Genomic DNA, 17,886 nt, shown 5'->3' with positions numbered 1-17,886 from the left:
TGCCTACTTTCTCTTGGCAGAAGGAATTGGGAGGAGGATTGTTCTTGCAAAGAGTCATCACTTTTTGATGCTTTCTAGAAGTGGTGCTGGATCTGCAACAAGCCATTTACTTAAAAAAAAATTACCCTCCTATATTTGGAGGATAGCTGCTTTGGTGTGAGGCATCTGCTGGGGTGCAGACGCCACACTTGCAGGCCCATGTAGAGATCAAACCTGTGCCCTTGGCCTTATCCAGTGCTTTGCATAGTGGCGGGAGACGGTCCTTGGTACTTTGTTGAATTCATTTATTACACTCCAAACACTGAACCTGACCTTGGAAACTCCTAGGTTTGGTTTTGATGATGAAAATTAGTTGGGGTTTACTGAGTGTAAGAAGGGCAAGAGGTTTTTTAAAGATGAAGAGGAAGTGAATTTTTTTTTGAAGTACCTATTACATGCCCCTTATGTTTTATATGTTAATGTTAAATCCCACAATACTCTGATCGAATTTCCATTTCATAGATGAGGGAACTAAGTTAAATGATTTGCTGAAAGTAAATAGGTAGGGGACAGAATTCAGAATATAGTTTGCCTGCAGAATCCATTACTCTTTCCACATCATGCTGCAGCCTGGAAGTTTGGGTTTTCTTTTTTGTCATCTGAAAAATGATTTGGCCCTAGCAGTATTCACTGACCATGGCAAATCTTTAATTGATCTTTCCATGCCATAGCCTACCGATTATCCACGAGGAATAGCAACAGTTAAAGCCTGTTCTCTGTAATTAAGTCTGGGTTCCCTTACCAACTCCACCACGTAATTAAACTTATTTCTCGAACAGGCAGATATGGTTCACTACAGAATCTGAGAAGAGCCATTTAAATCATGCTTAGTTTCTTGCTTTGGGTTAATGGCCAAGTCTGGGCTCGGAACTGAAGTTTAAGAGGAATGTAGGGAATGTTGCTGGCCCAGAACTCACCAGGGTTGACTCTACACGGGAGTCAGGGTGTATTTCCTGCATGGTCTGTGAAACTTATTTCTGCTCATTGTTTTCCTCGATGAACATGTTGGGCAAAAATGCAGGTTGCTAAATATTTATCCTTTTCTGGGAACAGCCTTGGTTGACTTAGGCAGCAAATCTCATATAGTTATCAATCATCAGAAATGGAAAATGCTTCTTTTTGAAGGGTGTAATTATCAGAGGTCTCACATGAACAGTCTTAAAAAAAAAGATATTTCCCGTATCAGTACATTCTGTGGCAGCACTAATGAAAAAATCTGGCTTATCCCACAAAGTTTATGGACTTTACTTTTTTTTCAGTTGAAATAAGATTTGACTTAGCATCAGGCACTGAAAGCGTAAGGATGGTATTAAATAGTGAAATTATACAGGCTGTGTTGTAATGTGGAGTGACAAGGGGAACCCACAGAGATTCAATTATCTTCAGGAGTCTATAAAACCCTAGGCTCACAAATGCACATCAAATAAATAACTATTAGAGTAACCAAAAGTTGCTTTGAGTTAAAAGTCATTAAATAAAAATAAGATAATAGGCAAGATCACTTGGACCCAGACATCAAATAAAACGTCAAGATAAAACACCGGTGGGTTGTAAAACAAACACAAACCAAACCCCTCTCTTCTTCTACCATGGGTCAAAAAAGGAGCTTAAGACAATCCGAAAGTATTTCTAAGTTTGCAGTCCCCAAAATGTAAGGATTCAAAGGTCCCATACAAAGTACTGCCCACTTTCTTGGTCTCACCATGGCTGTTCTAGGGACTTAGGCAATTAGTACCTGGAAAAAAACCCAACACAACCTCTTAAGAGGGTTGGATGAGTCCTGATCTCCTGGATGCAATGGAATTTATGCCAGGAGATTTTTTTTTTATGCCAGGAGGTTAAAGAGAATAATTAATTTATGACTTTCTCTGTTTGCAATATGAGCTCCACTTGTTATCTGTACATATTGTGATGCATGGTAATTACAATGCTGAAAAAACGTGCAACACGTGCCCATTGTAGTTAGGCTTAAAAAGGGGGCATTTGTCATTTTAGTCCACACATCTGGTTCTATCATATTTGCCAAATGACTAATATAGGAATATATCACAGTGAAATCCTTTTATATCACAGTTTTATTTGCCAGGAAATAGAATATTTTCCTTCCCTCTCCCTCCCCCACATTCTCCACTGAACTCTGAAATTTCCTGCACTAGGGTTCATTTGAGTGAACAGGACAGAGAAACTGCTCTTGTCTTTGTTCAATTCTGTTAGTTCCGATAATCACAACTGGGATATATATGCATCCTTTGTTTTAAAAAGCACACACACAAGGGAGAAACCCTAAAGCTTATTCTACAAGCAGGTAGGGCATCAGAGATCTCCCACAATTAAAACCACAGAAATTAAATTCTAAATTTTAAACTCCCTTTTATTGAAATATAAGTTTGTTTAGTATATTTACAACACACTTTATGCACATATATACACAGAAGGCAAATTTTGTCAAATAAAAAAGTTTTTCTTAATAAAAAACTAAAATAAAAACAAAGTAAAGTGCATGAAACTCATTTTCTTCTGGTGAACATCATCATTGTCAAAATTTTGGTCGGAGGGGAGGGGGGAGGAAGAAGAAATTCATTACTTGACTCTGCATACGGCCGGTCCTGCATTTGTAGCCTTTAGGCCAAAAAGACATGTGGTAAGGAACAAGTCAGACAAATTGTCAGGGTCTGGAGGACCCCCCCCCCGCCCCCCCGCGCGGCCGCCCCCCCCCCCCCCCCCCCCCCCCCCCTCCCGCTCCTAACAGTGATCTCACCGTGAACGGTGCTGGAACAAAGGCAGAACACAGGAAGGGGGCTCCACCAGCCAATGTCACAGCCCTGCTCCGGGGCCACCAGCGCGGCGTTTGGGAGGAAATGCACAATTAGCTCAACGGCTCAAATAGAAGTTTTCCTTTTTCGGAAAGGGGAATGAGGGGGTCAGGGAATGGGATGCATCTCCCACGGAGACGGCCAGCCGGGGGCCAGACTCCGGCCGCCAGTTTCTTCGGATCCAAACTCCGTGCGGATGCAGGGCAGAATCCTTTTATAGGCTGGGCGGAGGGGCTGTTACACTTCTCGCCCCGGTGAGTTCGTCCTCCCCGAACTTTGAAAGGAAACGGCGCGAGGCTGAGAGAAAGGGGCAGGTGGGTGAAGCCGTGAAGTTTCAGCCTCCATCCCGCCGGGGCCGCTGGCTGGGCGTTGGCCGGTCCCAGGCGGTGGCCGAGGCGACGGCCCTTCCCCCATCATCCACTCCCCAGCCAGGGGTCTCGCCCTCTCTTCTTCCGGGGGACGCTAAGTCCCCGGTCGGCGGCCGTACTTGGCCTTACAGTGCAAAATGTGCTTGGCGAGGAAGTCGAGGCGGCGCTGCAGCAGCTGAGCGTGGGGCTCGGCGAGCGCGGCCAGCTCCGGGAAGCGAGGCTCGTGGTGCCGGTAGAGGCGCAGCAGCCGGGCGGCCGCGTCCTGGCCGCGGTGCAGCTCCAGGACGCGCCGCGCTGTCCGCTCGCGGAACACGCACACCGACTGCAGCAGCGGCTCGTTATACTTGTCCCACATGCCCGCCACCCGGTAGCCGTGCACCAAGCCCGCCTCGTTGTCCAGAAAGACCAGCGCCCCGCCGGGGCCGCGGTGCAGGTTGCTGGTGGCGCGCTGCATGACGCGCGGGTCCCACTGCAGGCTGAAGAGGTTGCTGACGAGCCGGTCGAAGTTGGCCGTCAGATAGTCGAAAAGGATCAAGTCGGTCCACTGCACCAGGTCCACCAGCTCCGCCTGGCTGCGGTTGGCCAGCTCGCCCCCGGCGGCACGCAGGGGCCGCAGCTGGCCGTCCTCGGAGCGCCAGGGCGCGGGCACCACCACGTCCGTGAGGTTGGGCAGCCAGCGCGTCAGGCTCACCACGCTGCCCTCCGTCCAGTGCGCCGCCCGAAGCTCCTCCTGCACCTGCGCCCACTGCGCGCCGCGAGCCTCCACCCGGGCCAGCGCCAGCGGCGGCACGTGGCGCTGGAGGCCCAGCAGGCGCGCCAGGTAGTAGGACAGGGCCTCGCCCTGTATCTGCTCGGGGTTGATGCCGTAGCGCACGCAGGCGCGGGTGCCGTCGGAGAAGCGGGCCAGCCGGTTGGAGCTGCGCCCGCAGCCGCCGCGCTCCAGGGCCACCACCCGGGCGCCGCGCACCGCCTCCAGCCACGCCGCCGCCTGCGACTCCGAGAAGCCGCGGGGCACCTGCTCCTCCAGGCCGCGGCTCCAGAAGACGCCCCCGTGCACCGCGGCGCGCCCCTCGGGCCCGGGCCGCCCGGCGGGCACGTGCCCACCGCGCTCGCCCGGGGGCCTCCGGGCCGGGCGGTCCGCGCCGGCCGCCAAGGTGAGCAGCGCCCGGAAAGTTTTCAGGGAGCCGCCGCGGGCGTCCCGCGCCAGGGGCGGGGGCAGGGGGAAGCGAGGCGCGGGCCCCGGGCCGCCGCTCCGGGCCGGGCGCCGGGGGAGTCGGTCTTCGGGCGGCTGGGTGCGCGGCGGCAGGAGCCCGCCCCACAGCGCCAGCAGCGAGCCCAGCGCCAGCAGCCAGAGCCCCGCGGCGGCGGCGGCGGCGTCCCGCATCCTCCTGCCCATGCTCCCCGCCCGGCCGTGCCGGGGCCGCCGCCGCTTCAAGCCGAGCCCGGGCGCCCCGGCCCCGGCGGCGAGGCGGGCCCGGCAGCGTGCTGGCTCCGGGGCTCCGGGCGCCTCAGCCCCATCGCGGCCGCGGGGCTCTGCCCGGCGCTGGGAACTCGCCGCGCCGCCGCTTCCCAGCTGCTTTTGTATTTCGCTGTGAGACCCTCGGGCGGGCGCGATTCACAGGCGCCCGGACCACGTGGGAGCGAGGGGGATCCCCCTCCCCCTCCGCCGCCGCCGCTCCCCGCCCCTTCCCCTTAAAGCGGCGATGGCTCCTTCCAAGCGGGAGAGGCGGCCCCACTTCGGTCGGGCCTGGTGGAAGCCGGGCTAGCGGCGCCCGCGCGGGGGCGTCGGAGGGGGCGGCGCCGAGCCCGAGCGGCGCGGGAGAGGGAGGGACGCGGCTCTGGCCCCGGCGGGGGTCGGAGTGGTCGCCGGGTCCCCTGCGCCGGGGCAGCGCCTGGCCTCCTGCAAAGTTCCGAACGACCCCTGCCGCGCTGCGGGCGCCGCCAGGCGCGGGTTGGGGCGGGTCCCTTCGGCTCGTCGCTTTCCGACGGTGTGATTCACCCTGCCTTATGTAAATCCACGGGAAGCTCTCCGAGCCACAGAGACTGTGACTCCAGCCCGGTTAGAGACAACTTTGAACCGACAGCCCCTGTTCGAGCGCGCCTACCACCGCCGGTCACTGCGGGCGTGTGCGCTTTGAGGTTGGTCGTTGCGTCTTTCCCGAGGGACTCACGGGGAATTAAACCTCGCTGTGCAAGTAATACAACACCTAGGCTAGCTCCCAGCCGTTCGTTTATCCGTTCATCGAGGCTTGGTCTCAGGGCAGTAAAACCCACAGAATCTCCCCGTGCTCCTGGAGCTTACGTTCCAGGGAGAGGTTCAGGTTGCTATGAGAACATTGTAACCCAGGATCTGACCTAGTGCAGGAGGGAGGGGTGTCAGAGATTCTCTCTCCAAAGAAATGATATAATTTTGCCCAGGAGGAAACTGAGGCGGAAAAGGCTTGCTCAATACGGCGGACTTAGCCAGTGCACAAACTAAATAAAATTCAAACTCGGACCGTCTGGCAGCACGCCACCTGATTTTCCCTCCATCAGGAAAGCTCATTATTTTTTATCAAGTTGCCAGCATTTTCATTTTTTTTTTAAACTCACTGTCATTTAGCCACTTGATTCTCCAAATGTGATTTTCAATTCAAATGAAACAAAAAATCCCAATATTACATTTGACTTGCTGGTTTAATGGTTTCAGGGAAAAATAAATGGTTGGGGGGCGGAGGGTGGTGGGGAGGGTGAAGGGGAAAAAACCCCCCAAAACAATGACAAAAGAAACCGCACTGTCTTCCAGGGTTCAAGCCACCAAGAAGGCTCTTGGACAAGAATTGGCTTCCCCCCTTCCCTCTCTGCAGGAGTGTGTCCCAGATCCAAACCAAGATTCCCAGGTAAGAGGCAAGATTGGGGGTGGGGGTGGACTCCACCTCCTGGAAGCAGGAGTTAGAAATCTGTTTTTTTTACATGTGTTTCTTTTCTTTTTATCCCCCATCAGGTGCACATGGGGGTTTTCAACTTTATTAGCTCATTAGCTGGCACCGATTATATTTTATTCTCCAAAGAATGAATATTTAGAGTTATAGGGCAGACACCCTAATGTTTGTGGCTGAACAGAGGCATCAAAAGACCACATCTGGAGCCTTCTAGAGCTGACCCCGTATACCCTCAAGTGTTTCCATATTGGCTGAAGTGTGGAGTCTTTGTTGAATCTGTTCCACACCACGCAGCTGTATCATGCCTTTTTTATACATCTTATCTGATGCTGCGGTCACTATGGCTCCCATATGTAGGCATCAAAACATAGTAATTCATTAAAAGGTAAGGTTCCTGCTCTGTGTAAGCTCCTCACCCTCTATGTTAACCTAGAGGGCAGGGACTAATATTTCTTAACCTTTTATTTCTCTTACCACTTAACATAGTGTATTACACTAAATAGGTGCTCAATAAATTGAATTTGATTTTTTATCTTTTGGTTTAACTTCTGAGAATCTTTTTTTAATGCAGTGCTTTTAGCTTGGGTAAACCGTAAGCAAGATTGCCACCTTGTGGGCCTAAGTGGAATATCATCTAATTAGAGAAATGTGTATACATGTTTAAGAGGATGATTCGTTATTTCAGCCAAATTCTGAGCATATGAGGTGGCTACCACAGCCCGTGACATGTCCTAGGTGCTATGGGGAAAGCCAAAGTAGTTGGTGTCTCTGTCTCTGAATTACAACGGATAGTTCATTGTCATTGTCTGAGGAGTCCCTCTGGTCTATTTTTCAGGGCTGCCTGGCACAGGGCCTGGCACTTAGTGAGTGTTCAGTAACAATTTGCTGAGTAAATCATTGGAATGTTAATGAGATTTTCTGCAAGTGGCATGTATTGATTTGAAAAAAACCAACTTACTACTGAAAGATACAGAATAAGAACTTTCATTTTAGGGACACCTGAGTGGCTCAGTCGGTTAAGCACCTGCCTTCAGCTCAGGTCATGATCCCAGGGTCCTGGGATTGAGTCCTGTATCAGGCTCCTTGCTCAGCGGGGAGTCTGCTTCTCCCTCTGCCTGCTGCTCCCCCTGCTTGTGCTCTCTTTCTCTCTCAATCTCTCTCTTTCTGACAAATAAATAAATAAATATCTTAAAAAAAGCTTCCATTTTATTTTATTTATTTTTTTTAAAGATTTTATTTATTTATTCATGAGAGACAGAGAGAGAGACAGAGGCAGAGGGAGAAGCAGGCTCCCCACGGAGCAGGGAGCCCGATGCGGGACTCGATCCCAGGACCCTGGGATCATGACCTGAGCCCAAGGCAGACGCTTAACCGACTGAGCCACCCAGGCGTCCCAAGCTTCCATTTTAAAAGGAAAAAAATATTGGCGAAGGCTCGGCATAATGTAGGAAGAGGAAGCAGGTGACTTTCATTTTAGGAGGGCTGGCGTCAAACACAGATACTCCAAATCCCAGAATCTTTCCATCATGTTCCTGGTATTGATGAAGAAATTGGGTCTTAAAGAAGTTGGCTAAGATCTTACCTCTTGGAAGAGGGCCTGACCTTATCTTAGCCCTTTGCCTGCAGCCACAGGACCCAATGCACCATGTACCACGATGGGAAGCCCTAATAGTAGCTTGAGCAAGTGCACCGAAATACAGAAAAGCACCAAAGGACTAAAACCAAATAAAAACTAAAAAACAAACCCCAAGTGGAATGCCATTTTAAAGTAGTATTTGATTATTTTAGACAGCGTTAAAATATTGAACACGCTCGTCTGGTTTACCTGTAAGATGACAATGTTCCCACTTGCCTTAGCCTCCCAGCCTGGGGACGCTCCCCTCCTCCACTCATGGCCAAGCCCTGTGGCTCCTTGGGAGAGCACTGTTCATCACAATGTACAACCCCTGGCCCTCCTGCCCTTCTGGCAGTTGCTTGGGGATGAGGGAAGGTGCTGCTCATCTGTCCCTGCCTAGGAACCTGTTTTCACCTCGAAAACTTTCTAAACATGCCTCAGAGCTTCTCCCTGAGCCTCGACTTCCAATTGCTTCAAATTTTTCCATAGTCCCACTGGAAGAATGATCTGGCTCATTTAACAGTGCCTCCTGGGAAAGGGGGGCAGGTGGCATTGAGCACTGGGAGCAGGGCAGGAGGCTCGGAGTTGGAACATGTCCCAAGTCTGACATTTCCACATTCTGGCTGTTTCCTTTCTGGCCGGTTGTTTCCCTTCTATGAGTTTGGGTTTCCACATCTGAGAAATGAGGATAATAAATCCTGCCTACCTCACACAGTTGTTAGGAAGTGCTAGCGAGACATTAATAAGCACTACAATGTTGGCGGCAAACACTGAGTGCTTATGATGGGCTTGGCACAGGGCTTTATCTGCTTCATCTGGCACGCACATGTTTCCAACAAATAGGAATGTGCCCACTTTGCAGATGGGAACACTGAGGCTTAGCCAGTGACAGGCCCGCAGTTGTATAGCAAGTAAATGGCCAGGCTGAGATTCCAGAATGATGGAGGACAAACCCTTGGCAAAAAAAAAAAAAAAAAAAAAAAAATACTGGGAAAATGTCAGATATAAAAAATTATTGCATTTAATCAAAGTAGGCTTAACTCAGATTAAATTTTGCTTTGAAATGTTCTCAAAGGTTGCTACTAACTGAAACGGTTAAGAGAACGGACCCTCAAGCCAAATTGTCTGGGTTTAAAACTTCCCAGGTGTGTAACCTTGAGTAAGTTACTTGGCCTCTGTGTGCCTCAGCGTACTCATTTGGAAAATGCAGTTATAACAGTCTTATTGGTGTTACTAACACTGACCATAACAATTATGTAACATCTGATGATTAATACTAATTAATAGTAACAAGCCTTGTAGCTTATTGTGAGGATTAAATTAGTTCCTCTATTTTTTTTTAAAAAGATTTTTATTTATTTGACAGAGAGAGATATAGCGAGAAAGGGAACACAAGCAGGGGGAGTGGGAGAGGGAGAAGCAGGCTTCCCGCCGAGCAGGGAGCCCGACGTGGGGCTCGGTCCCAGGACCCTGGGATCATGACCTGAGCCGAAGGCAGATGCTTAACAACTGAGCCACCCAGGTGCCCCAATTAGTCCCTATATTTACAGTGCGTAAAAGACTAAGAGTTCATGCTTACAGTATTTGTGTAATTCTGTGCGTGAGATGGCCAGCTCTGTGACCCCGGGCAGCTTTCTAACTTCTCTGGGCCATAGTTGTGTTATTTGGGTCTCTCTCCTCCCCACTCTTTGTCCCCCTAGGGTATATTATTTTCCTGCTTGAGGATCATTTTCCTTTTCTTGGTATGTCTCTATTAGATTATGAGCTCAAGAATTGCTTAACTGATCCTGTCCTCACGTTCTTGGCTGTCAGAGGCAGGTATATACACACGTTGTTCCAGGTAAATCCTACTGTATAGTTAGAAGGAGGTCAGGAAATGTGATAGTCTTTGCAACTCGTCTGCCTGCCTGAATGAGTCCCACTTTTAAGAAAACACTGTATTTCACTGTGTTTCTGGAAAGAAAGTCAGGGTTGACATAAACGTGTAATTTATGGTGAGACTAACATTTTTATGAACCTCTTTATTCCACGTAGCTCTCTTTTGACCTGCTTTTGAAAAATGTTCCTATATCCACTGGTGTTAGAAGCAAGAATCTAAAGGTTAGGGCATTGGTGAATTAATTTAGTAAATTTGAAAGCCATTGCTGACACGCATCTCAGTCACGTAGCATCATGCTCGAGTTACAGGGTGTGGTGGTAAAAATTCTGGGCTTGGCACTTAGGGACAGGAGTTTTCTTTCTCTGCTATAATTTAGTTCAATTGCCATTTTTTGTTCATATGTGGAAGGCCAAGAACTGGGCAGTAAGTGACGGGGCATCTGCTTTTCTCTCATCCTTAATGCCGTCGGGAGCTTTGGTTGCCTATCTTCTCTTCAGCCTCCTCTTCCCTTCCTTCTTTCTGGCAGCTCTTCATCCTCCTTCTGCACCTGGTGCTGGAAGCGAGGCTGGACCCTGATTGGGTGAAGCCAGTCGTGGTGCTTTCAGTCCTCTTGCCCATGTTAGGTTTAAGCATAAGCTTATGACACTGTTCTGGCTAGTGAGACCTGGAGTCCCCAGGGAGGTTTCTGGAAAAGATATGGCCCCTTTTCTCCATGGTTCAGATCCAGATTTGAGGGCTTGGACTTGGGATAGTCACCGCATAACTACAAGGGGAGATAAGTGGACACATTGACGGTGGCAGAGCAGAAAGATGGAAGGAGGAGCCTGGGTCCTTGGTAATGGCGCCAAGCCCTCAAATTAATCAACTCTGAAGCACCCTTCCTCCGGACTTGCCACGTGGTTGAACGCACTCTGAGCTGGGGTTTTGGTGTGCAGCCAAAAGATTCCTAAATGCTGTCCCTCTCACAGAGGAGCTTACACACCAGAGCAGGGACGAACCCATAAGTAGATCTCTCCCATCACAAGGGTGCTCCTGGGCAGGCGGCATGGTGATGCCTTTAGGGACATGTGCCGTGCAGCCCGGCCAAGTCTGGCACTTACTAGCTGTGTCATCTTGGGAAAGTCACTTAACCTCTCTGGGCCTGTTAGCTCATCTGAAAAGTGGAGGCAATGACTGTACCTGCCTCATAACGTGATTGTGTGGTTGAAACGCACATGTAAGCCTTTAGTAAGTGCTCCAGCTATTACGGAAACATACACTACGTGAGAGCGTGGAGGAGGGAGCAGCAAATTCCACCAGGGAAAGCCAGGAAGGCTTCACCAAGGACGCAGATGTGAAGCTGAGTCTTGAAGGGCAAGGGCTGGGGGCGGGGGGCAGTGCGGTTTGCAGGTCAGGCTTTTGGGGGAGAAGGACATTCATACGAGCAGAGGGAACCACAGGGGAGCTCAGCAGCCATGAGCCCATGGGCAGATTACCGTATCTTTCAGGAGCTCCATTTCCTCAACCTTAAAAGCACTTGAGTAGGTGGGATTAGCTTAATCCGCTTTGGATATAAGAAACAATTCGCAGGCCCCCTCCCTAGATTGAGAAGCACCAGGTTAGGGATTCTCCATGGCCCAACTATGGCTGTCTGCACCCAGCCTGAAGACATTCACTCAACAAACATTTTCCATGAAAGAAGGTGCTGCTGGCTGGCTTTGTTGCTTTCTTTGTTCGTCACCACCCAGAGCTTTATCCAGCATGCAATTAGCCATGCTGCTCGGGCTCCGCTTCCTTGGGCCCCTGCACATCTCATCAGTCAGATAGAGGCTGAAGCTTAATTAAGCTTGTAAAGCTTGCTGATTTTCTCAGATGAAAGGTGGCCCATAAGCACCAGGTTTTGTTTTGGTGGCTTCTGCCAGGAGTTATTATAAATAGGGCTTTGTGCACAGTGGCTGAGCTCTTAGGTTGATAATGTGTCTAGACCAATCGAGGCTTCTGAGAGCGGAGATATTATCATAATGGTTCCATCATAGGCGGTGGGTGTTAATGGAACGGGCTGCGGAAAAAAAAGAAAGAAAAAGAAAAACATAGTGCAGGCAGCGAAGCCGGGATAGAGGAGGCTGCCAGTGAGGTCTTGCCTGCTCCTGGGATTGCCATCATAATCATTAGCTATATTAGCCTTGGAGTTATTCTTCTGTGGTCTCTTCGAGACCAGACTCAAACTCCCAATAAAAAATGGATGCTTTAACTCCAAATGAAAATATATTCCTTCGCTGCTTTTTAAAATCCATTTCCATTGAAATGATGGCCAGCAGGTAAGTAATTCATAAGTGGGGGCTCACTGCAGTGCAGACCGGAGTGTCAGCAGAACGGTGAGCAGCCTGAGTGGGAGATCGAGGGACTTGCAGCCCCGGGAAAAGTCATCGCCGTGGGACTGAAAAGGGGCCGGAAGGGGTAACTAACAGGCGCTCTCTGGTGGCTGGTGGGGATCAGTGAACGGAGACGTAGCTTCACATTTCAACAATGAGATGAGGGGAAGCCAGCTACACGTTCTTCAGCAATGCAGCCCCTGGTTGGGAATGTGCCAGCCTCGTGGGCCCCGGCTGGCATTGCCTAAAGCCAGTTTTCTGCATCCCATAGGCGGACGATCAATAACATCCGGGGTGATGGCAGTCGAGATGACAAGGATACAGCTGTGGTGTCACCCTCTTGTTGGTTGAACCTGCCCCGCTCTTTCGAAGTTCAGTTCGTCTCTATCCAGATTCCTATCCTGCAGTTTGGGAGGGTGCAGAGACTCTCCATTTCTGAGGGTCCCTGGGGCTTTGTCCCTCAAGCTTGTCCTTCTGCATCTGCTTCCTGCTTCTCTGTTTGTTGCCTTGACTCCAGCACACATTAACACGGCTGCGAAGTTCAGTGTCTTAATCCCTCCCCCTCCACCAAATGCACTTGGACCAAAGGTACGAGTTTAGTGACTTTGCTGAAGATCTGTGGGGCTCCCCAAACTGGGGGTGGAGGGTGTCACATCGAGCTGTCCTTCCCCTCCTGTCTCTCCTCCTGTATCCTTTGTGGAGAAACAGGCAGATTTCCCCCGAGTTTCATGTAACTCAGGGCCACTCCTGCCGTTCAGCCTTGCTCAGGACCTCAGGTTCCAGACTGTCAAGATGTCTCTCATGATCAAACTGGGAAAGGGATTCTGGTGGACACAACATCTCCAGGGTACTTCCTACGTGTAAGGCAGGGTGCTGAGAGCTTTCTGTGCACTTAAGCTGTAAGACCCACCCCATCCTGTCCTGGAGTTGTTATTCCTCCATTTCATTGATGGGAAAACTGGAGCATTGTGACAAGTAACACTTGGCTCAGGAGACTTCTGCTAAGTGGCAGAAGACGAATTCCAACCCTGGTCTGCCAAGAGAGGAAAGTTATATTCCCTACAATGGCCCATGGCCTCCTGGGACTGAGAAGAACCCCGGAGAGTTAGCAAAGGGGCCTCTTACTAGGAACTCGTCTCTTCTTTGGCACTGACACATTGCCTTTCTCCAAGCATGTCTGAAACAGGTGCTCACTTACAGCTCTCTTTGGCTGCATGATGGAGCCCATCTACTGGGAGATGGTGCAGGCTGGAAAGTTCCATGCAGTTGATATTGTATCCGGTGGGGTAAGAAAGGCTAGAAAAAAAGTGGGTTGACCTAATAGTCCTGCAGACCATACCATTGCTGTCTCAGGACCAGAATAGCCTGAGCATTGCACGCAAGAATGCCAACTGTAATTTCTTCTCTGGTTTCCCCCCCCCCCCCCCCCAAGGAGCCAACTCTGAGACTGCCACAGGGAAGCAGGCAGGTGCTCTGTGGGGCTGGGCATGTTTGTTACACAGCAGACAACTGAGACATGCTCTTGAATATCTCTGGTTCCTTTTCATTTCAACTGAGGGGAAAAGGAAGCAAGAAACCTCAGAGGCCATTTCTTGCCTGCCTGAGTTTAAAGAATGGCTGCATTTTTGGGACAGTATGGGCCTAAGGAATAACAGGGGAAAGGCTGAGGATTAATGATGGTGATATATTTATATAGCTTCTTGCAGTTTTGCTGAGTGCTCTCCCATGCCAGTCTGATGGATTTTTACGACAGCCTGTGAGGGAGAGGTAGGGGGCCGGTGTGGGTGACTATTCTTCTTTGATGGAGGAGAAAATTGAGCTACAGAGGGTTGTGTAACGAACACAAGGTAAACAACGAGTTCCTGGCATACCTGGAACTTGAGCACACTTTACCTGACTTCCACATCAGAGCTTTCCTATGGTGGTTCCTCTTTGCTCGGTTCTGTTCACATCTGCAGACTCTGTCACTATCCTGGTTTTCCACATGGTTACACGTTCATGTTATATGTATGTTACAATGTCCATTAAAACTCCATTAAGGAGGGCAGAAGGAAGAACCCAGGGACAATTCCTAAAGAGCTAGAATATTTAAAAGTTCCTCTCCTGTTAAGCAGTGCTTTCTATTTCTCCTGCTGGCATCTGTGACAGAAAGGAGGAGGGAAAGAAAATCAGAAGGATTGGGGGAAAAGAGAGGGATTATTTTGAAATCTTTTCCTTTGCTTGCCTGTTTCTGTTGGTTAAATAACCAGAGGGTAAATAAGGGCTTTAACCAAAGGGAGTCAGAGAGAGAAAGTGGGGGTAATCCACTGGGTTATTTTCTAAATGACTTTTTTGAGGGGGGGAGGGAAATCATAAAAGAACCCAGAATTGGCAAAGAAGAAATAGTAAGAAACAAAAAGCTTTCTCTTGGTCCTCTGCTCCCATGTATGATACCCTTGCTTGCACAGGGCAAAACCAAGCCAACAGGCTAAAAGAGGGTCCTTGACCTTGCCATGTTTTCCCACCGAAAGGGTCATTTAGTTAGGGATGCTGACACCTCTGCATGCCCCTTAGGATCAGTGAGGGACTGGACTACATAGAAGTCCTCCCGCCTTGGTTTTCTCATTTGTAAAATGGGATATTAATGCTTCCCTCATGGGGGTACTGTGAGAATTAAATGAGATTATGGGAGTAGGTAAAACAGAGTAGGTGAAAAGTCCGGATATGGTTTCTGGCACATTGTAGGCATTCAGTTGGTATTATAAAACACCCACCCAGCCTTGTAGAGACATGTCTGGGAGGATACATATAAACTGTCCATAGTCTTACTCCTCAAGACATGTGTGTGCTTGGGGTGGGGGGAGGGAGCTACTTTGACTTTTTACTGTATACATTTTTACTTTACCTGTCCTAGAGTACTTGGAGGAAGCATGGTGCATAAGTATTGATGGGTGTGTGTGGAGGGTCAAGTTAAAAGTTAGGATCAGATAGAGAAGAATACAGAATAGGACATCTCGGTACTCCCCGTCTTTGTGTGATTGTAAAATGTGTACCTGCTACACTTGAATCAATTGAGGGGCTGGGTGGCAAGCAACGGAAACTGGCTAAGTCAAGAAGCTAAAGTGGGATTTGGTGGAAGGACGTTGGAATAGGTCACCGATGGAAGAACTGAGGATTGGAAATCACCAGAGCTAAGGAGCCCTGGCTAGATAAGCAGGAGGACCTTCTCCCAGAGATGCAGGTGTAAGATGTCTCAGCCCCCAGCGCTGCCCGTTCAAGCTCTTTTCAGTCCAGGGACAGCGAACCTGATTGGTCCGGTTTGGAACAAACCTTTCCTCATTGGCTCATCCAGCTTCTACCACGTGACAGGGCAGGTAGTCTCTAAGGGAGGACTTAGTCTCTAAGGGAGGACTGGGCTGGACCATCTTCCACTCAACACTTCTGTGTTTGACTTTTGACAAATTATCACCTTCATTACTTTTTTTTTTAAAGATTTTTTATTCATTCGAGAGAGTGAGAGCAAGAGGGAGCGGGGAGGAGCAGAGGGAGAGGGGGAGGCAGACTCCGCACTGAGCGCGGAGCAGGAACAGGGGCTCCATCCCAGGATCCTGAGACCATGACCTGAGCTGAAACCAAGAGTCCTGTGCTTAACTGACTGAGCTACCCAGGTATGCTTACTTTTCAAATAATAATGAGAAAACTCTAACAATTAATTAGGTAGAGTTATGCTGTACAGTCTCAACAGGATGTATTTTAGGCACCTTTTATGAGGAGCCAATAAAAATCAAAACCAAACAGCATCATTTGTCACTCACGTGCCTAGTGACACATCACGGGTGACACATCTGCCTTGGGTCTTAATAAACGTTGATTGTGGTGGCAAACCCACCCACACAACAACAACAGTACTTGTCTTTTTGACTCCCACAGTTAGCAGATCCAACATTTCCATAAATTTGTGTAGCAATGCCTCTCAGATCAAAAGGGGGTTTGAGACCTTTATTATTAGGGTAAAGAAAAGGAATAGGATATCTGTGATAGTTCTATCAGTAGCTGTTATTTTATGGTGGTTGGAAGGCGGGATATGTGAAACACATGGAAGGTACGCAGGATATATTCCTTGTGTGTATGAGAGAGAGACAGACGGAGAGACGGAGAGATGGGGAGAGGGAGAGAGAGAGAGCATTTTATTACCCTAGGGCAGGATGATTCAGCCAGTGTTGTATAAGGCAAGCTCAGACCCAGACTGCATTTTCTATGCTGACCATCTGTGTTTCCCAGGAAAGCGGCGGCCAGCCAGGGCCCAGGAGCTTTAGGAAAAAGTGAGAAGCAGGGAGGACAGCCAGTCCAGGAGGGGCTGGAGAAATGCTCTGTGTCCTTGTAATGCCTCCTGGCAACAGCAACACCACAGGGGCCTGGCTTGGCTGCCTCCCCTCCTGTTAGCCCCACAAGCGTCCTTCCCAGTGTCAGTAAATCCTCTCCCCGGCCACCCACCTGTTCCTTGTGACTTTTTTTTCTTCCTAGGGGTGGGTATTGTTGGGGGGAGATCATCAGAAACTACTAATTTGGAGGCAGAAGCCTCATCTTCAAAAACCACAGGTGACCAAGAACGGGTCCCATTTACCGCATCTGGCTACATGCCCAGCAACTCCCATATCCTCACAAACCCTTTTTGGTGGTTTTTTTTTTTTAACCCCTCTTGATAAACGAGAAAACCAGGGTTCAGAGAGCTTCAGTGTACCCCTCAAGTGGGCCCAGTTCTTAAACGGTAGAGCCAGATTGAAACCTCGGCCAGCGTGTCACCAGGTCACTGGGACCTCCCACGTTCTCCACGTTGGAAAGCCAGCTCAGAAGGACCCCAGACCCAGCAGCTCTACCGCCCATCACTGGGGGCTCTGGGACGACTTGCAGAACCGAAAGCAGTCTCAGCCTTAACTACAACAGATTGGGAATTCTGATACAAGGTCTTCTCCCCAGGCCAGCACTGTCAGAACACAATTTTAAGCCAAACCTTGGAGGCTGCTTTTTCGGGGGATGGTTGGGAGACCAAGGCTCCATGAACTGCCAGGAGCTCCTACCCGGCCGTGAGAGCCCTTTGAAGAGCCCTCTTTCTGAGACCCCCACCCCCTCCAATTGGAAGTCTTTTTTCCCTGTGTGCAGCTTCAGATGCTCGGTGTTCTAACCTCTAAAGTTGCTGGAACAGGACCATTAGACTGAATAGTTTTATTGGAATTAAAAATATTGTGAATTTTGTGCTAAATGCCTCTGGCCATAACTAGAATAGAAATGACATTGCTTCAGATGCTACCGTGCACTAATTAAACCAGCAGAGAATGAAACAACAGAAATACAACAGCAACAAAAATGGGAGCTGTGGGCTTCAGAACACTCCCCCAGCAGGGCCATTGAATTTAAATTTCCATTACTTCGAGTGAATATGGCCCCTAAAGAATCACATAGGGATGGTTTTTTATGTGATTTCAGGGCAAGTCCCTCCTGCAGTGTAGTCACATTAGTAAAGCTATACTGTGCTTGGTTGGGGAAAAAAAAAGTATAAAATATATGTATACCTAGGAAAGAGTCCAGGAGGATACGTACCTGTTACCAGCAGTAACCTTGGGGAAAGGGAATTTGAATAGAAAGAGAACTTTCCTCTTTTTCTTTTTTTTTTCATATTTTTTTATTCTTATGTTAATCCCCATACATTACATCATTAGTTTTAGATGAAGTGTTCCATGATTCATTGTTTGTGCGTAACACCCAGTGCTCCATGCAGAATGTGCCCTCCTCAATACCCACCACCAGGCTAACCCATCCTCCCACCCCCCTCCCCTCTAGAACCCTCAGTTTGTTTTTCAGAGTCCATCGTCTCTCATGGTTCATCTACCCCTCCGATTTCCCCCGCTTCATTCTTCCCCTCC

The 17,886-nt window shown here is 49.4% G+C and overlaps 1 protein-coding gene and 1 long non-coding RNA gene across 2 annotated transcripts; one reads left to right on the top strand and one right to left on the bottom strand.

Annotated features, from left to right (window-relative positions):
• Window positions 1-2,951: 2,951 nt before the first annotated feature.
• Window positions 2,952-4,817, bottom strand: FJX1 (four-jointed box kinase 1). The gene has a single exon (XM_035012573.1). It carries the CDS (start codon window positions 4,614-4,616, stop codon window positions 3,315-3,317), a length of 1,302 nt encoding a protein of 433 aa, XP_034868464.1. The 5' UTR covers window positions 4,617-4,817; the 3' UTR covers window positions 2,952-3,314.
• Window positions 4,818-4,953: 136 nt separating this feature from the next.
• On the top strand, window positions 4,954-7,143 carry LOC118015766. The gene is made up of 3 exons (XR_004680696.1): window positions 4,954-5,359; window positions 6,006-6,099; window positions 6,204-7,143. It is a non-coding gene; the product is annotated as an uncharacterized LOC118015766 (long non-coding RNA).
• The last annotated feature ends 10,743 nt before the right edge of the window (window positions 7,144-17,886 follow it).

Source organism: Mirounga leonina, unplaced genomic scaffold (genome assembly GCF_011800145.1).
Source record: "Mirounga leonina isolate KUSES-001 unplaced genomic scaffold, KU_Mleo_1.0 Mir_166, whole genome shotgun sequence".
Taxonomy (NCBI): domain Eukaryota; kingdom Metazoa; phylum Chordata; class Mammalia; order Carnivora; family Phocidae; genus Mirounga; species Mirounga leonina.
Note: the sequence above shows the minus strand (reverse complement) of the source record. Positions and strands in the feature narration are given on the sequence as shown.